The following is a 19,904-nucleotide window of genomic DNA, read 5'->3' on the forward strand; positions in this document are numbered from 1 at the left end:
TAATGTCAGCCGTAACGCGCTTTAAAAAATAAAAATCCGATTAAAACAAAGGGGCCAAGTTTTGAAGCTGGAAGCCGCACGTGGGGCTCATGAGCGAAGCAGAGCCCAAATGTGCTCAGGATTGCCTGATTTACCATTGAGCCGTGTGATGGTCCAGTTCTTCCTCACTGCAGAGGGCACACTGGGCAGCTCGAAGACGAAGGGCCCCACGTTGGGGTCGATGTCGGCGTCGGCGGCCGTGATGTTGATGACGTTGAGGTTTGGCTTCTCGCAGATCTGCGCCTCCTTGGGCAGCAGCTCCGGGGCGTTGTCGTTGATGTCGATCAGGTAGATCTGCAGAGTGCCCGTGCCGCTGGCTGGGGGAATGCCTGCACGGGAAACACCGACCTGTGAGCCCCGCCTGGGGAGCAGAGGGATTGGCAACGCCACGAGCAGCCCCCTCTCTGCCTTCCAGGGCCAATAAACCAGGATTTTCATCTTCCCTCCCTGGACCTTATTAGGGACATACTGCACTTGCATGGTCCCTTGCTTTATGTGGTATAAAACTTCCCCAAGCCTCCTTATGTTGCTGTTTTTCACTCCTGCAGAACAGGAGGTTGAGTTCTGCAGATCTGTAGCCTGCAGCAATGCCCCTAGTCAAACTAAAGCTGCAAGCAGGTGATGCCAAGCTGCTCCTGCAAATCTTGGTAATGGCTGCTTTGAAGAAGAAAAACCATTAGAAAGAGAGCTGACAAGAGGAAGAAGAGGGTTTGGAGGGGAGAAAAATCTACACAGTGTAACCCATTGGTCAGCATTTACTGTAGCACTTGCTGGCCAGTTTTCAGCTTTGCAGACCATTACTCTGCTCCTAAGAAAGCCCAACTCTCCAGCACGCCCCACATCCAGCCCCAGCTTTAGTGGTGAGAGGTCCCTGCTGGAAGCCCACAGTGTGAGCCATCACCAGACCTGCTGGGTGATGCCACCAACCCCCAGCAGCAGTGCTAGGTCCCAATACACAATTCCTCATCCTCTGCAGGTCTGTCCCAACCAGCAGGGATGTCACAGCACAGCAGTCCTGGTCCTCCACCCCTTCTTGATGGAGAGCCCATTTGTCAGACTAATGACTACTCACACAAAGTAGTATCTGCCCTGGCAGGAGAGAACAGCCTTCCCAGAAATGGCACAGTGTTTTTCACTTCTCTCCCCACAGATTTATCTGGCAGCTCCCTACTGGCCTGCCCTCTGCCTGCATGGCTTCAGCAATTCTTTTTAAAGTTCGTGTTTTCAGTCTTGGCCCTTCCTCCCAGTGCTAGATACAAAGCTACAAAAACCACTTCCCCATCAGGCTTCTGCTTCCACAGACCTTCCTTCCCACACTCCTTTCTCATGTCTCAAGGGAGCCTCAAAAATTCTGAAGGAGCCCTGGAAATCCTTTTTTCATGGTTCCCACATAAGCTCTTCAATCATGGACTCTCATCCTTTCATCTTGTGAGCATAGGGTAGGTCTCCCTCTAAAACAATGTCTTTTGATCAGCCTTGAAAGCTTCTGGAGAGGCAGACAGCTCACCAGGATACTGGGGCTGGACATGAAAACTGACTTTTGGGACCAAGCAAAGTGATTTTCCTGCTTTCACATTACCCAGAGTATCTTCTGGGATAAAAGCACTGTAACCTCTGAGACAGACTGAACAAGTCCTGAGAAGCACTAACTGGCACGTGGCTGAAATAACCTGCAATTGCTGCACACACAAATGCACTTTTGTTGGGCCATTGAGTATTGCTGGGATCTGAGTCCTGGTATTTTTGTTTCTTTGTGTTCCTGAGTGCAGTTCTGGGCCAGTTTTAGGAGAAATGAAAAGTAAACAAAGTTTTAATGGCCATGTCCTACAAACTATGGAACATTTCAAATTATTTCAGCTGTCTTATATGGAGAGAGCAAGGACATAGAGCAGGTACTGATGTGCAATAAAGGACCCTTGGACTTTATCCTCAGGAGATGAGGACTAAAATAGCACCACTGACTCCAGTGGAGAAGCTGGTCTGATCCCTGAAATTAGGACTGAAATACTAATGACAAAAGGAAGAAGACAATACAACCTCTGCATCTACATTTAACTGTTGAATTCTCCATCACTGCCTTTTTCACAGGGCCATTGTCTGCATTCCCACAGCAAGGTGTAAGCCAAGCTTTTCATGCTCAGCTCTTTGTTCCATGAAACCTGCTGGAATATGACACATTTCAGTTCTCAGCTTTCCTGGGAGATTGGCTGAAATTGGCTGAGGGGTTCAAACACTGCCAGGCTCCACTCTTGTGTAGACTCTCTCCTCAGAAACCAGGTTAAAACCATGCTGTTGATTAGGATTCCCTTTTTGCCCTCCTTACATTGCAGCCAAGACTTTTCTACACTGGAGCCCAGGGAGAGAAAGAGAGCACGTCCAAGGAGTATTGGCTAAACTTCTTTATCATGTACTGAGAACAGCAAAAAGAACTTCAAGGAAAGAAGATGCTGCTGCTGCTTCAAGAAAGAGACAAAAATCCCCAGCAAAACCCTTGACCCAAAGATTTTCTTTCATGCTGGAGAACCTGGAACTTGGGAGCAATGTGGTAAGAGTCTGTTAGCCTAGATGAAACTTTAGCTGTTATCCTAAGCACTCTAGACAGAATTTTAAATAAGGTGTTGCTTTATGTGCATTTTAATGGCTGCAATATACCAGTGATAGATTAATTTTTCAGAATAAAGAGATTTATCTAGGCCCTCACTTTCTGAGCTGCTGAATGATGGATGTGGAGGCTCTGATGCACTGCTGCATCAGCACCACAGCCAGGGAAAGGGGTTAACTCCACATCACATTGCACCAAGTGCTTGGAATTTGTAAGGTCAGATGGTGAGGATTAGGTTGATAGGTTCAAACTCTACCCCTGCATCTGTGAACAGCCTTGGCCCACTCATTTGACCTGTTCTGCCCTGTGGCTTTTGCAGATGAACACCACTGGACCCATTTGAGAATATTTTGAGTTTCCCTGTCCTGATTGCCTTCATGGAGGGGAAGCTCAGGACGGGGCTGTGGGGTGAGTCCTACCCTTCATGGCACAAAGAAGGGGCAAAAAGCACTTCTTGGTACAGCTCCTCAGCACTGAGACTCTTCCTTGAGCTTCCCTCACCCCTGTGACCTGGGATGCAATGATTGAAGTGATGCATGGAACCCCAGAGGGAGGAAGTTTTCATTAGCCCTGCAACCACCACTGAATCTGCTCATAATGACCACGGCACCTCCAGCCTGAGGGATCACACAGACACTGCCCTGAAAGCACCTGCAGAGTATGAGCAATATATTGAGGTGCTCACAGCCAAGCCTAGACTGAATTGTGCTGCTGAAGCAGGGCTCTGGTTTGAGTGCTCAGCACTCTGCAGCAGGAAATGAGGGTGGGTGAGGGGGAGGAAGGCCTTCTCCTTGTCCTGGGAAACTCCTGAACCTTTTCCAGATGGAGGAACTGAGGAATGAAATACCAGCACAGCCACATTTGGGTGTGGTTAGCAAAACTCATCAGTTCCTCCTAACAAGGATTAGGAAAAGCAGAGCAGCAGCACTGGGCTGCCTGCCCTTGAGTGAGGCCAGCACAGTTCTCAGTGTGACTGGATGAAAAGCACTGAGTGATCCTCAAAGAGAAGAGCAAACAGGACTTCTCCAGGAGCTCTGACTGGCCTGAGTGGCTTTGGTAACAAGCACAGCAGCACCCAGATGATCTGAGGATGGCTGCACATTTCAGGCAGGCAGTGGCCAGAAGGAGCCCAGCTCCAGTGACAGACACGCCTTTTATGAAAGCCACCACGGTTCAACAGATGGGCTTATTTTTAATACCCTTCTGCCATCCCATAAAATTATTTCTGGTTTCCTGATGGAAGGCTTCCTGAATGCTCTGATCAGTGCCTTTGGGAGGATCACCAGGACCAGTGTGCTCTGCAGCCCCTGGAGAGCACATCCCTCTGACACTTTTTTAAGTTCAGGCTACACTGCCACACTGAACTCCCCAAATCAATTTTCCATTTGTCCTCCCTTTCCCTTAATAACCCTCCCCGTATACTGTGCACATTTAATTTACTCCAGCAATTTCCCATCCCACTTTCACATTTTTTGACCATAAAAACCTGGGAAAAAGATAACTTATACTGACAACTCTGTCAGGGCATCATTTCTCTTAATGCATCACATTAGAGTCTTATTGAAGCATGAACAATGTGAAGCCTGGGCTCACCGTTGTCAGCCGCCAAGAATGTGGCCTCGTAGACATTATTCTTAATGTAGTCTGACTCTCGATCAAGGACAGCAGCAGTAGTGATCTGACCATTTGTGGCATTAATGTTCAGCCAGTTTGCAGGATCTGACAGCTTAGAGTATCTACAGAGAAAGGAAATAAATACATGGCAGTCTTTTCACTGACATATCCTTAATATTGCTTGAAATACGGTTTTTTTCTGGACTCCTGACCTGTGATTCAAAGGACCTTTGGATAACTGGTTTTGTTGACAAACACAATGCTAATTGAGTATCCGGTTTTTGACCTTTACAATTATTCAATTTTTCAATTACTTTGGTTTTAAAGGTTCTTCTTTCCACTAAGTGCCACTTACATGCCAGTTTCCTGCTGCTGGGAGAGGACATTTCCTGAGGTCTCTGCAGCTGAGCAGAAATGGGGTCTGCAAAGACCATTGCATTCATATGCCTGAATTAGAGGATGGATTCCTGCTTTCTCCTGCTCCTGACCTTTCCCTTCTGAAAACAGCTTTTTAAAGTCAAAGATATTCCTGTTTTCTCTCCACCACTAATAAACAACAGTTTGGGAATACCACACTGTCAGAGTTACCTCCCAACTACTCAGTCACCTCACAGCTGTTTTCTATTCATGTCCCATGCAACCAGCTGAGAACATGGGGGTTTTTTTGGGCAAAATTCTGCAGGTTCTCCAGATCAGTGTTTTCAGTTCATGCTTCTTACTTCCTTGTTTTCTTGCTTTTCTGCCTCCCAGTTTTGTACTGTTGGAAGTGAGATGGACCATAACTATCCAACTGGAAGCTAATAAATGGCCAGACTATAAATTACTGAAATAAGCAAACAGAAGCTGAGCTTATTTCATGGGTAACTCAGACCTGCTGATAGTTTTATATAATTTGTCATTAGATATGCAGGTGAGAGCATTACTGGCTGCTGGTGGATATCCCTTTCCAGAATTGGGCTGTTTGAAGCAGAAACTCAAAGGGAAACTTGAGCTGAGTCAATCCATGTGAAGAGAAAAGCAACACAGAGCGGCACAAACTCCTGCCAAAGGAAAGAATTACATTTCATGGAGCTAGACTCTTTGGGATGTTTTCATTTCAATATCACTGCTGTGAGGCTCCTGCCCTTTCTCTGCTAAATGACCAGGGATCCAGTTTCAAAGCTGGCTTTGTGAATGTGTCTGTGGCTAATGAGGATAACCTGAGGTGTGACACTGCCCATGCCAAGCTGTGCATTACTGGAGATGCTCCTGCTTCCTCATATTCTATTTGTAAAAACTCTATTTCATTTAGAGACTGAAATCTGTATGCAAGGCTCAGCAGCTGGATCAGCTCTGCAAAGGGCTTATCATGGATCTGTAGGTTTGGCCTTTTAGGTATCTTTTTTCCTAACTCACCCATGTCAACTGTGAAATAAAAAACAAAATATCTTTTTTACATCTCACAAAGACAGGACCCCCAAACCACCCCACTGCTTCTTACAGAGCCTGGGCATTGGCTGTCCTGATGCAAAGGGAGAGAGATTGTCCTGGGGTTTGGGAATGAGGTGCTGGGGATGCACAAAATGCATCTCCTGGAAGCCCTAGAAAAAAACACTCCAAGTTGGCTGCTCCTCCTCACAGAAAACCTTAGCAGACCCTACATGAGCCCTGTGCAATGATAGGAACAGCAGGGACTCGTTTGGATTACAGATCACCCCCCTCCAGGTTAGAGGGAGTACTCAATCACAAATGAGCTGTTCTCTCCTCTGAACACCAGCCTTGGTACAGACATCAGGGAAATAAAGACCCTTCAAAGGCCAATATTTCAAAAAGAACATAAGAAAAATGGGCTTGTTAGTTAGGATGGTCTCCTTCCTCCAAAGTCACAATCCCTGTCTAAAGACAACAAGATGAGGCAGTGAATAAACTACCATTTTCTAGACCAGACAGCTCTGTGCCAGGTGAAATATTTCAAACTCTTCCTGACACAAAATGTCACAACTGATGCAAGTTTAAGTGGCCTCAGCCGTGGTCATGTCTTATACTCAGGTTTTGCCAAAAATATCACAGCTCTTACAGGCTGGGAGCAAAAAAGAAAACAATTTCTGTGGATGTAAAAGTATCCAAGATCAGGAAATGCATTTCCTGTCTGCACAGACGGAGCTGAAATAGTTGTGAAAGTGTCACAAGGACTCATTCTCACCTACACTTTTCTGCCAATTATTTCCTGCTGGGAAGGTGTGTGAGCTGGGGTCCTGGACCCTGCATTCAGTCCCTGCTCTGCCCAGGTGGGACAAAACAGAGTGAGTGACACCCTCCTGGTCACAGCATGAATTAAAAGTGATCTTAAGCTGCTTGGATAGAAATCTGACTTTTACAAGATTAAAATTTTGCCAGCTGAATCCCATTCATAGGGAAAGCAGCTAAGGGAGGTTATGTTAGGCAGGTGCTCTGAAGAAAAAGGGAAGTTTGGAACAAATTGCCCCTCCTGGGAGCAGGCAAGGGGAGCACTGGTGAGGTACAGACCAAGTGCAAATGGGTGTTTGACTGCTCAGGCAACACTGAACAATTTGGCACTTTAAAATCCTGCCCAGCAGCTGTTTGTAGCCCCAGCAGCCTTGCTCTGAACTAGCCACAGCTCCTCTTGCACTGTGCTTTTAAGCAAGGTTGAACCTAAATGCTCTGGAGGCAACACAAGGCATGATTAAAAATCTCAGCCACTCCCTTTGAAAACCCAGGCCTTTCTATGCCTCAGTTTCCCCTCCATGAAACAGAAATAACAAAGATGCCTTTTCCTAAACCTCTGTGTTTATGAAGTGCATGAACCACACAGGTCAGAGCACCCTGGGTGAGGTAGAGCCAAAGACTGGGTACGAAGCAGCCCTGACCTCTGTAACAACACAGAAATCTGCTTCACTTGAAGGTGTGATCTGCCCCACAGCAAGCCAGTGACACAGCATCCAACTCTGCTCTCCTTGACCCAGCTGCTCAGAGCCTGCCTTACCTGGAGCAGGGGCTGTGAGTTCACACACCCGCAGCACACTGCAAGCGCTCGACTGCAGGTGCCACTCCCTGCCAAGTTCTCATTGACATCCCACCAGCCAGTTTGGAAATCAGCTTTCAGCTGCTCGGCTCCCCAGAGTGGTGCAGCTGAACCTCCCAGCTGCAGGGGAGCCCCAGGCTGCCTGGTGTCCCACCTTACTGCCTGCTGCATGAAGCGGTCGGGATCCACCGCCGAGAACGTGGTCAGCACCGTCCCCGTGGGCACCCCCTCCTCCAGCCTGATCAGCTTGTGGTTGGTGGGGAAATAGGGCGCCTCGTTGACATCTGTGACTGAGATGGTGACTCCTGCTGTCGACTGGAAGGACATCTGGATGCCACTGGCCAGGGGAGCTTGGTTTGATACCATCACTGTCAGCATGAAAGCTCTGTTCATCTCGTAATCGACTGCCTGAAATAAACAAACAAGCAAGTGTAGAGCCAAGCAGAGAATAAATTCTACCTTCTGGCTGGAAGCTGCAAGACTAGAAGGCAGATGATATCAAAATCATTGCCAGATCTTGTTTCCTCCTGAGCTCAGTTCTTTTGAAGGTGTACATCCAGAGCAACTTAAATCCAGTGGAGGATTTGGCCTTCCAGTTTTTGGAGGGGCAAGTAGTTAAAAAAATTCCACAAAGGAAAAACTGCAAACAGCAGGGAGCTTTTGCCCTGTATTTTGTTCCAATGCTAAGTGGTTTCCAAAAGACAACCTGCCTGTGAGAGCTGAGCATCAAATGAACAAACCTACCCAGGGCTGCTCTAATGCAACAGGTGGAGCCTGTTCAGAGGGTTGGGATGGGCACTTAGCAGAGCTATTAGCACTGGAACTGCTGACTGTGGAACCAGGACAGTCTCTGTGGACTCATGAGCCTGAAGGGCTCTTTATTTTCCCTCTTAAATGAGTTTATAAGCAAAGCTGGAGCTGCCAGCAACAATCCCTGGTCAGGCTAAGCAGGTGGTCCTTCCAGTGGGACCTCTCATCCTCCTGCAAGGCACCTCGTGGTCTCTGGAGGTTGCCTACAGCTCTTACAGCTGGGTTTTGCTGCTGGGAGGCCACAGATCTCTTCTCAACACACACATGAAGACAATGTGTCTGTCCCAGGAGCCAGACAGAGTGAAAAGCCTTTGCTGGCACGAGTGACTGAGCCCAGTATAATAATAATTTCTAAACCATCCCACTAATTATTATGAGGGAAGTCGCTAATCATCTGCCAGGGAGGCTTGAGTTATGCAGGATCACACCTCTGCTTGTTAAAAACTGCTTTGCCATGATTTATAAATTTAGAAGCATATCCATCCTCCCTAATACCTTCTCCAGTGCTGAGTCTGCAAAGCACTCACTCAGGGTGTGGAACACCACAGCTACACCGACTTGGACAGGGATTTACAGCAGCAGGAGCTGCCTGCCACGTCCTGTTTAAAACCCAGTATTGTCAGGAGGGAAATCAAATCATGGGAGCCTACACGAGAGAAACAAATTTCAGGGGCAAGAGGTAAGCCAGCGGAATCTCTACTCGATTGAAGTGCAAATGTTCCCCATGCTAAATGGCTTCCTGACAGGCAGGGCCAACATTTAATAAATAAAAGGAAGCATAAAGATTCCCAGTACACCCACCCGTGCTGACTCATGGACTTGTGCTGCATTCAAAACCAATGCATGCTAAAAGTTCCCATTTAAACACTATTCAAGGCCTTGAAACAATTTGACTAATGCATTTCCTCAATTTCTTTTCACACCCCCTCTAATTTATATTCCTGCAGTTTTCTTTTTTTTTTTTTTCTTTCTTTTTTTTTTTTCATGCTGCTCTGCTTGCTAGGCTGTCCACAGCCACCCTGCACGTCCCTCCCAAAGGGGCTCAGAGGCAGCTGGGGGCTGAGCAGCTCCATGGGGAATGATGTGGGCAACTCCCTGCTGCTGATGCCCAGGACACAGCTCTGCTAGGATGTGGCCTGATATAAAGCAGTGGGGTTTCTCCCCCCCAAAAATGTAGGGCTGCTCTCTAAGCTTCTTCCTCTTTCTTCTGGTAGCAACAAAACTTGGGCTGCAGAAAAAACATGCCAGGAGTAGAGCTGGACCAGGATAAGGCACCCCAAAGGCTGTCTAGGAGGCATCAGTGTCACCAAACAGTGTCCACCACACTTCAGTCTGCAAGGCAGAATGATCTGCTCATCTCTCCTGCGTCCACTGAGTCCTATTTCGCACAGTTTTGGAAAAAAGAAAAAAAAAAAAAAGAAAAGGTAAAATCAAGAGTCTGTGCTGTCCTGGCAGTCTGGGCTCTGGAGCTCCATGGGACAGCAGCCCCTTGCAGCCACTGTCCAGCCCTAAGGCAGAACTTCCTTCACACCTTAATAAGCAATTTATACCAGAACTGTTCATACCTCTGCTCCCTAAAACTGCCTCCCTCTGAGGATAATGGTGCACAGAGCACTCAGTGTTCCTCACACCACACTCACCCCTTGCACCTCCATGCATCTCACTGGAAATGCTCTACACTGGTCATTTGATGTGGCTTTAGGGACATGGTGGCGTTGCTAGGCTAACAGCTGGACTCGATGATCCTGGAAGTATTCTCCACCAAAATCATTCTTTGATTCAGCAGGATCCTGAAAAAGCCCACAGAGCTGTAACATCTGGGACAAGGACACGTGGGACTCTTGCATACTTTGCACTTTCATGTCCAAGAAGCACTTGACACAAAATTAAAAAGCAGCACTTTTGCAGGTACTCCTTGCTGGATGTTTGGTGTGTGATCTGGCTGTGAAATATCCCCTGGAGATGCTGCACACCCTCCTCCTTCACCAGCACCTCCAACCTGGCTGCAGCAGAGTGATGCTGAGGGCTTGCCACGTGTCCTCCTTTTCTCAGGGTACTTTTAACTGAAGTGAACAAATCTGCCTGGTGTTATAGTTGAGGCAAATAATAACTGAAGCTTCAGCAGCATCTCCATTATAAATTCACAGCTCTGATCCATGCAGAGTTTATAATAACATTTTACTTAGCTGGCTGCCACAGGGCAGCCACTGCTGCTCTGGGAGATTGTCTTCAGACTCTGCAGTGTCTCATCTGAGTGGGAAGTTTCTCTCTGCCCTTGATCAAGGATTTCTTTGAAGATTAGGGTCTTGCACAGTTATGGAAATGGTTTGGAAAGGCACGAACAGAAAAGGGAAATGTTATACTTTTGGTGATCACACTGGAGATACAGATGGGGTTTTGCTGAGGGCAGCTTTTAAATGGCCCCCAGGAGCATAATCTAAACTCCAAAGGGAAATCTGGCTTGGAAGGGTTTCTGTCCCTCCATTTCAGACCCCTGAAATGCTGGTGAAGTGGTGGGATTCTGCACAGAGCCTCTGTCCCTGTGCTGCTGCTGTCACTCCTTTGCTTGCAGTTGGAGTTATCTGTGAGTGGCTTTGAAGAGCCACGTGAAAATCCAGCTATGTAGGGTCTGTAAATAAATGGTTCATTACTTGACTTTAATTTTTTACCAGTGTTTTCAACCCACATCAGTGATCAAACCAGCAAGAGACTGCTCCAACACAGCAAAGAACAAGCCCTGACTGGCCACCCAGTCTGATGAGAATACATCCCCCAAATCTTTAAGCGTATTCACTTATTAACAGAGAACAAAATATTTCAAAGAAGGTGGAATCCTAAGAGTCTTCCCTTCTTCACCATGAAAATTTAATCACAAGCAATTTCACTCATTCTCCTTGCTGAAAAAACACCAAAAAGCCTCCCAGCCAGATAGGGGTAGGGAACCCTGGTGCCCAGGAGGATCAGGTGAGGTGATGTAGTGAAGACATCCAATGCAATTTCAAGCTCTGAGCTCAGCTTGATGAGATGGGATTTTCATGTGGTTCTCTGCTTTGTGATCACTGTGGGTTACACAGCAGTGGAAAATCAACACCAGCATCAATGGTGTCTTGACAAATCTGCCCTGCTTTTTGGCTGCAAGTTGTGAATAAGGGATGGTTCATTATGCACAAGTCCTTGTGCAGCAGTGTTGATCATGCAAATCCCCTGTTGCTCACTTTGATGTGCCTTTAAACTACAGTCCTGACACTTTGCAAGAGTAAGAATAAGGGGTCCTCCCCTACTTGCAGTGAAAATGTTGGCATTTTGATTTCAGACTGGCTGCTGATGTCAGTGGAAGTTAAATTTTTGCACTTTTCTTCGTTGAATGTTTTCTGCTTAAGCAGAAAATATAGATTTGGATATGTGTATGTTTACACACATATATGCAACATATACATATGTCTAAGCTTGAAGAGGTTTCATAGTAGGGCTGTCAACCATCATCACAGAGCAATAAAAAGTGATAAATAAGAGGACCCTGCTGAAATACCATCTGGCAGGTAGGATGGTGTGTCCCTTGAAGTTTCAGCAAAGCAGCATCTGCAGACACACACACATAGCCCAGGGGTCAGGGAACAGGACAGGCTCACATGTTCCTGCCAGTGTGACCTCACTGGCATCTCACTGATGCCATTTGTCCTGAGGTCTCTCCTACACACCCTGCTTTCACAGAGGATCACTTGACTGACCCAGGCAGTGAAACAGTGCCCTTGATCCACAGCAGACAGGGGCTTTTCTGGCTCAAGAAGGGCAGGGCTGCCCAGCCCAGGCTCATTCCCTCCTACAGAGCTCAGATCCTAGGAGAAGCAGGAGGTGGAGGTCAGGCTCTGGTGCTGGGAATCCCTTCAGCATGTGAGGCTCTCTGAAAGCCCATGGTGGGCTGGGCTGAGCTGGGAAACCCAGACCCAGTGCCATATGCTGGAGAGTATTCAGGCCTACTACACACAGAGAGATGGGAAACAACAGATCCAAGCACTCGCACTTCCAGGCAGGGAAGGCACAAAACAACTGCAGGCTCCTGGCCAGCCCTGCAGCTGTAAGGGTGACAAACAGAGTGTCTTTGGCCCCCCTCACCTTCACCACGGTGACCATGCCCTCGTTGGTGACGGGGTCGGTGCGGATGGTGAAGTGGCCCGAGGGGTCCCCGCTGATGATGCGGTAGATGGCGTTCCAGTTGGGAGAGTGCGGCTGGTCCCGGTCCAGCACCGTCAGGTTGGCCACCACCACCTCCACTCTGTTCTCAGGCACTTCTCCTGAGTACTGCAAAGGAAAGGCAGGGGTGGTCATGGAGGGAGCTTTCTGTCCACCCTCACACCTCCCTCCCCTCTCCCCTCCATCACCATGCCCACTGGGATGCCAGTCCCATGAAGAGCACCATCTGTAATGAGCAACACACCTCTCTCAATTCTGCTTTTCTGTTGGAATCCTGGTTACTGAGAATTTTAGACTTTCTGTGCAGGCAGGCACTGACGCCCAAGAGAACACTGCATTGCCTTTCCACTCCTTGAGTAAAGCAATCTGTGAAAGAGGTGAATGGCTCAGATATTCCTTGCTTTACTTCTGTATAAATGCCCTCTGGGATTCCAGTAGGTTGGATTTGCAGAATAGCTTTCTGAGCTGCTTCCTTGATATCTGAAATCACATCTCAAGGAAGATCCCCAGCTTGGTCCTCAGGTTTATTATGAGGAAAAGGTAAGACTTTTCTTATTTTTGTCCTTTGGGTATTTCCCCAAAGCCTCACTTCACGTCTCAGCCCAAAGGAGAACAAACCCACTATTGCACAGCCACTGCATAAGATTCAGCAAATGCTCCAAGGAATCCAACAAAAAACATTCTTGGTATTCTTGCTTAATTACAGCAACCAGAGAGTTAATTGCCAACAGCAGGGGAAAATGGCACACTGAAATGTCTAAATTTTTTAGGATGACTATCTCCATTTATCCCAAGGTATTTTGCCTCACTCAGATTTCAGTGATGGCATTTTGTTGCTGCTTCAGTGATTTTACTTCATTTTATTTCTTTCTTGCCCCCGATTTTGTCTCATTATTTGAAGCGTTTCTTGTGATTTTGCCACAGCCTTTCCTGGTGCTTAATTCTCTCATTTAGCACTGATTTCCATGGAGCATGTCCCGTTCAGGCACATCCTGACACATTAACTGCATTCTTTTCTGCTTTCCAGTCCCTGATTTATCTCATGGCTGATCAGGGATACTGGCCTGTGAATACTCCCAGTGTTTGGGGCTCAAAAGCTGCCAGCAAGACACATACCCAAATTTTCAACTGTCCTCATGTCTCAGCACTGCCTATTAGCAGCACTTGCAAATCAACACTCTGATTGACATATGGCAAATTAAACACTGGGGAAACGCCGGGAGCGGCTGGCTCGGAGTCTGCAACTGAAATTCTGGCCCCAAACTGCAGGAGCAGAGCACTTCTAAAATCTGGCCTTTGGTGTGCACAAATGCCAGGTTGTGTAAATGATAATAAATCATTCCTGTGTTAGCACAAGAGTCTGTTTCCCCTCCTAACCCATCCCCATCCTCTGGCATCTCTCCGTTATGGATGCTTGTATTTAGTATATATTATTTCACCGCTGACAGCAAAAATATTCAATCTGCCTTATGCTAATGTGAATTTAAATTTGCCCTTTAGTGGTATCCTGAATGGCATCTTGCCCTCTTTTCTGCTATGCACCTGTCCTAAACAAGTTTTCATTAGTGAATGCAGATGGCATCTCTTTCCAGCCATGCCGAGTGGTGGGGAAGAACAGTGGGAAGCTGCAGGATAATTCTTATTCTGCTACATGCTACAGCTCTTCTTTTCTCTTTATTTCCCCTGATTTCACTTGTTCTTTACCCATTCTCTTGCCCAATTTGGAGTCTCTGCGGCACACAGCTTAAGCAAGGGAAATATATGGAAATTTATCAAAAGCCTCTTGAAAAATCCATTAGATTATGTCATATGTACACTCTACTATCAACCCTGTCTGAACTGAAGCAGATTAGTTAAACAGGATCATCTCTTCCTAAATCCACACTAGTTATTGCCCATTACATTAAATTAATGTTGTATGGCATGGCAGCAGTGACAAGCTGACGAGCCCCCGGTCTCTTTTAGGCTGCACTGCTGACAACAAGGTATCATACTGTAATTCCAAAGGAGTTAAACACTCTGTGAAATCATCTCAAATCTTCAACTCAGGACCACAGATTTCATCTGTCAATCCTAGGCTTATGCCCTGCAGAACCAAACAGAATTAAGTCATCAAGAACAAACCATCAGCTGCATTTAACCCATTTAAGAGGGCCAGTCCTGTATGATCCCTGAACACCTTCAGTAGGTCACAGCCCAGGTGCTGCCAGTGAGTTTGGGTTACATGGAAAAGCCCCACACAAGATATTTTACAGCAGCTCCTCTATCAGCCATCACAACATCTGTTTTCAGCCCAGAGTGATAGAGCTTACACACTTTAAAACATGAGGTTATATTAAAATTATAAATACACAAGCACACAATATAAAGCCTGGAGGAAGATCACAGCAGCCTATAAAGCTTTTCCCTGGGGTGAATACCACAGTGCTCAGCATATCCTGGGCAATCCAGGAGTTCACCCACTTGTTTTTGACCTCTGACAGGTACAGTTAGTCCCACGCAGAATTGAGAGTGGATACTGCTTACTGTGCTTAAAAAGCAAAGCATTATTCTGAGGAGAACAGAGCACCTTCACTGGATTCAAAGGAGCCATCCAAAGCTATTCAGGGTAAAAAGCAAATCTTGGAGAGAGGTGCCATGAAGAAAAGAGTAATTTTCATCAGCTACAGATCAGCAGCTACTGGGAATTCAAACTGGAGTCTGCCTTTCCTCCCTCTCACACTCCCCCACTATCATTATTATAGGTAAATGCTGTAATGTGTATTGTCCACAATTGTCTTTACCTTTAATAAAATTAAGTAATGACATTAAATTACACCTGCTAAAGGAAGGATGGCAGCTCAAAGCTACCCACACTTCTTTAATGTCATTCCCTCCCTACCCTGGAGTAATTCAGGATAATGAACATCTTTCACTATGCTGCTTTCCAGCATTCCCTCTGCTCTAAGTTCTCTTTCATAAGATTACAATTGATTTTCAAATAAAGAGAAGCATATCTATTCAAACAAGGTAAAACAATGGGCAACAGAGGAGCTGCTGGAGTAAACACAAGATTGATAAAGCAGTGCTTGACCTATACCTGTAGCATTTACTCATATTCCCCTGTATTTCATTTAGCTTCACTTTCAATTGTTGCATTTGAAGTCCTTGATTTCCAGAAATTTTTTAAAGATCACTCACAAGGATTTCTCTGGCTGATTGTTACACACTTCCCTTCCCTTCTCAGATAAGGATTTGTTCTGAAACTGTCATGTTCTTAAATCCTTAAATTTGTGGGGTATTCTTTCTTCCCCTCCTATAAAGGCCTGTGCTGGCAAAACTTCTCCCACTCCCCTTGAGCTGGCCCATCTGAAGTTATGCCTTGCTGAAAAGGAAATAATTCATTCTGATTTTTGGGTTGGTGCTAAAATTGGTTAATCCCAGGATTTGTCTTTCGTGTCATTTGGACCTGACAGCACATAAACACACAGATAAATGTCATTGCAGAGGAGAAGGGGATTGATGTGGGGGACAAATGATGAATTCACACCATGACTTGACTTTGTGCAATAAATCTGGAGTCTGGGCAGTGAAGCCATGCACAGCTGAGTAAAACCAATTAGCCACTGCAGCCACTCCTACGGAGGTGTGGGATTGAGACAGATGAACACAAAGATAATTATTCAGGCTTCCTTCTAAAGGGAATTCCTTTTCCTCCAAAGCTCTTACTTCTTTCCCTGGCTGGTTTTGCATCCCAGGTTAGGGTTTACCTTTTCTGCTAACAAAGATTCTTGAAAAGCAGGAAAATTATTAAACAACTGTGGTCTGGTGGCAGCATTCTGTGTAAAACGGGGTGGGGAGAGAAAGGAGAAAATCTCCTAATAAATCATTAATTGTGATGTGCCTGCCCAACTGCAGCATGGAAACAAGCAAATGCCATCCTAATTGATTGCTTCTTATTCCATCTTTATAGGCCTGCATTTTTTATTGTGTGGGTTGAATGAGCCCAGAGGTGTAAAAAACTTCTAGATTGTACTCTGTGTATCTGCCAACTTGATATTTAGATCAATAATGCTCTTCCCCTCCCCCCCCCCCCCCCCCACTCCTACTACTGGTAATTTAGCTTTTCTTCCTAGCAGACTAATTGCTGTTTTCTTAAGCTTTACTATCAATTCTGTGACCTTTAATTTCCAATATCATTTTCTGTGGGGATGGCTGTGCTGGGCTGTGAGTTCTCCCAGCTCTCAGCTGCTGTGACAGTCACACAGGGACTGCCAGGGTCTCCCTCCACTGTGCAAAGGAGACCATGAGCTTGCTCAAATCCCCACAAAATCCTTGTGAAGTCTGCCTTATTTTGAAAGCCAGGCTTTGAGATGCTCATTTCTGAGTTTATTAAACTACCCACTCTGGTGAGGTCTCGAGTGATGACCACTGATGTCCTCACTCCTTTTTGAGGCTGCTCTGCATTCCACCAGCTAGCAGCCCCTCCATAAACCTCTGGGCTGTTGCTTTTCCAGGTTCATGGCCACAAAATCCCCTGCATGCAGCATCCCTGCTTCAGTTTCACATCTCCATGGATCTACTCCAGCATCCGTCCATGCATTCACACCCAGCTGTCACGGTGCTCCCTCTCAGAGGAACTGCCTGGGCTGCAGGCATCACCTCGTGGTGCTCAGGAAGGAGTCAGCCTGGCCCAGCCCACCCAGGAAAGTGCATGACAATGAGCCCACCAGCTTTGAAAAGATGCTCTGGAAGTTTTGCCTTTGTCCTCAGCAGTCTGTGCCATTACAGCAGCTCACCTGCCTGCACAGGAGCCCTCTCAGCTCTGAGCAGGGTGTGGTGCAGACAAGGCAGCCACCTGCTCACAGGGAGTTTGTGCAGGAAGCTCCAGTGATGCTCAGCGTGGTCTCCATGTGCTGGTTTCTTTTTCTTTGGAAGAGTTTGAAAAACAACAGCAAGCCCTAAAGTTTAGCACTTCTGAAGCTGATCTCAGGCTGGAGCTCAGACAACCTCTGCTGTGCTCCTGCCACAGGTGACAGCCACTGGCTTTACACTTTGTCTTTACTGGTGTCAATTTTTCAAAATCTCAAGTAATGACTAACTCTGGATCAACATACAAATTTTACTCTTTGAATAGGAAGACAAAGCTGGAGCAGAGGAGAATAAAGCAATACCCTCTCTTTCAGAAGCAGCAAAAGAAAACCCTCTTACTTCAGACTCTGTGTGAGGAAGGAACATGTAGGTTTCACCTTGGTTCAAAGACTCTTTGAGTACTTGCCAGGAGTTCAGAGCACACAATAGTAAAAGGATATTAAAAAAAAAAAAGTAGTTTGCATATCTAACTAAGAGCACTAATTTTTTTCATTATCAGATGTTACATTCTTTTGATAGTATGAAAAGATGCTGCAGAAATGATGACACAAGACACCATTCTGCCGCAAGATAACCATTTCCAAATAAATATATCTTAAGAAATGAGGTTTGAAGTTTGCATAGAAATTTAGATATTTTATAAAAATGCATTACAACACAAAGGAGCTTTTTACAATGTTCATATGAAAGGTTTAAAAAGAGATTAAAATTATGTCCTTGGAAGGCATATAGCCTTGTCAAGAAAAAAAAATTCTATATTAACCCATGTAGGAAAGTTGTACTTTATCTCTATTTCAAAGGCTATAAAGAACCACTTTAATCAACCTACTTGACTTTGGGGACTTGCACATCTCACTGAAACTCATGAAATCTGGCATAGTGTGGTTTGCAGAACACAAAAGCCTTTAATCCGTAAACCGACACTCTTGTACATTCAAATTCTGATACTATCTCCTTGTTAGGAACAAAAATTGTGAATTTATCCAAAATGGGATCTCATCTCCTCTAAATGATGTAGCCTTTGCAACAGTGACCTTTAACAATGGTTATACCCAACAATGAAAGATTTTATGTCAGGAACCAGTGGAAACAATATACATTAAAATTCTGATCTGATAGCACAGCCCTTTATTTTTCAGTTTTAGACAAGGATCCTTTGAACATTTCATTTGCTCTCTTGTCTAACATACCTTTGTTTCTTGCCCACAGAATGAACAGCAGGAAAAGGTGGCTGATACTTTTCTGCAGACTATTTGATTGTCAGGTGTAATTAGTAATGCTCTCTTTAAAATAGAGACATAGATTTTAAAACAGCTGGAACTGCCTACAAAGCCTGATTCTTAAAAAACCTCCCTTATATACATACATTTATATAACAGAACAGTTCTGAACAGATACATCATAGCTCTACAGTGCTTGACAGCCCTATGCTTCCCTTCAGCTGCAGAACCAAAGGCTGAAGTGACTTGTCTGCCTCCTGAGGCAGCTGCAGAAGGGGCTGGAGCCATGCCCTGTGCTGGGGCAGAATGCTGAGGAAGTCATTAATTCATTGTTACTTGATAAATCCATGAGGTCAGCCTGGATTAGCCTATGGATCTCCCCAGTGCATTGAAACAGAGCCCTGTGATCCTGGCTGAGCTGCTGGGGTGGAAAAGCCCCAGGAAGGCTGGCAGGGAACTGGGATGAGCTGATCCCAGCACGGCTCTTCCCAGGCTCTGAGCTCCACTGGGAGCCCAAACAGGTTTGTATGGGCTGGGGTGAAGCAAGCCAGAAGCAGCTTGTTCTGCTTCCCAGCTGGGAAGCTCCACCAGCTCAAATCAAACTACCATGGTTTAATGAGGCTCTCCAAGGCCAGCTCTGGGTTGAGGAGGAGAATTAGGATATTTTGTATATAACCAAAAGCAGAAAGAGGCACAAAATCTCCAAAAAACCATTCAATTTTGAGGGAAGTGCTACAGGTGGAAAAATGTCAGACAAGAAATGTGATATATCCTGACCTGGAATTGCCAAAGCAGTGCCCCCTGCATCCCCCACCATGGCACGGGAGGGCTTTCCAATGTACTTTTACTGTCTGAAATAACCAGCTCCCTAAAAAGAGGATGCAATCCATTCATTTGTTGGCATGTCAGGCCTCACATTTCCTTCTCCTGCAAACTGCAAAGCAGCAAAAAACCACGCTGCTTTGAACAACACTCTGAAAACATGATTTTCCTGATTTACATGTAAACCAGAGCAGCAAAAATTGAGTGAGAGAGCTCAGCTCCTAAGTGAGCAAAATGTACTGCACAGGTCTGGCTCTGTATCTCTTGGTGAGATGTGTCTAGAAGGGGATGTTTCAATTCAGGCACCTGCAATAAAGTTTCATAAAGAAGGGCCTTAAGCTGATAAGTCTGGTTTAGGATTTTCTTATTAACTGCCCATTCCCCATAATGAGTTTTTAATTTAATTTTTTCAGATTTTAAGGCATTTAAAGCTGCTCATGTGCCTCTGGGATCTCAAGATGGGTATTTGGGAAAGGAAGAATTATGAGAGTACTGAAACTGATTTTTACATATGCTATAATCCTGGTATTGAGATTTTTAACAAGTTTCCTGTGCAGCACAGCTCAGCCCATCTGCACACTGACTCCTGCTCAAACTTCCACTGCAACTGGAATCTCTGGTATTTCCAGATTAGTCTCAGAATTAGCACACAGGGGAGTTTAGGGATTTTTTAATGAGTAGGTTGGAACTTCCTCATCAGGCACTGGAAGACCCTCTGATCTGGCCAAAAAAA

At 45.8% G+C, this 19,904-nt stretch overlaps 1 protein-coding gene across 1 annotated transcript in view; it reads right to left on the reverse strand.

The window, feature by feature from the left end:
- The window catches only part of CDH4 (cadherin 4), a 413,863-nt gene that overhangs the window by 9,378 nt on the left and 384,581 nt on the right, over positions 1-19,904 (reverse strand). Inside the window, exons 9-12 of the mRNA XM_059862675.1 lie at positions 12,201-12,386; positions 7,432-7,685; positions 4,235-4,377; positions 135-368 (exon numbers count right to left, since the gene is read on the reverse strand). Of these exons, the coding sequence (XP_059718658.1) occupies positions 135-368; positions 4,235-4,377; positions 7,432-7,685; positions 12,201-12,386 (817 nt within the window). The remainder of the gene's footprint in view (positions 1-134; positions 369-4,234; positions 4,378-7,431; positions 7,686-12,200; positions 12,387-19,904) is intronic.

The sequence above is a fragment of the Haemorhous mexicanus genome, chromosome 18 (assembly GCF_027477595.1).
Source record: "Haemorhous mexicanus isolate bHaeMex1 chromosome 18, bHaeMex1.pri, whole genome shotgun sequence".
NCBI classification, from domain to species: Eukaryota; Metazoa; Chordata; class Aves; order Passeriformes; family Fringillidae; genus Haemorhous; species Haemorhous mexicanus.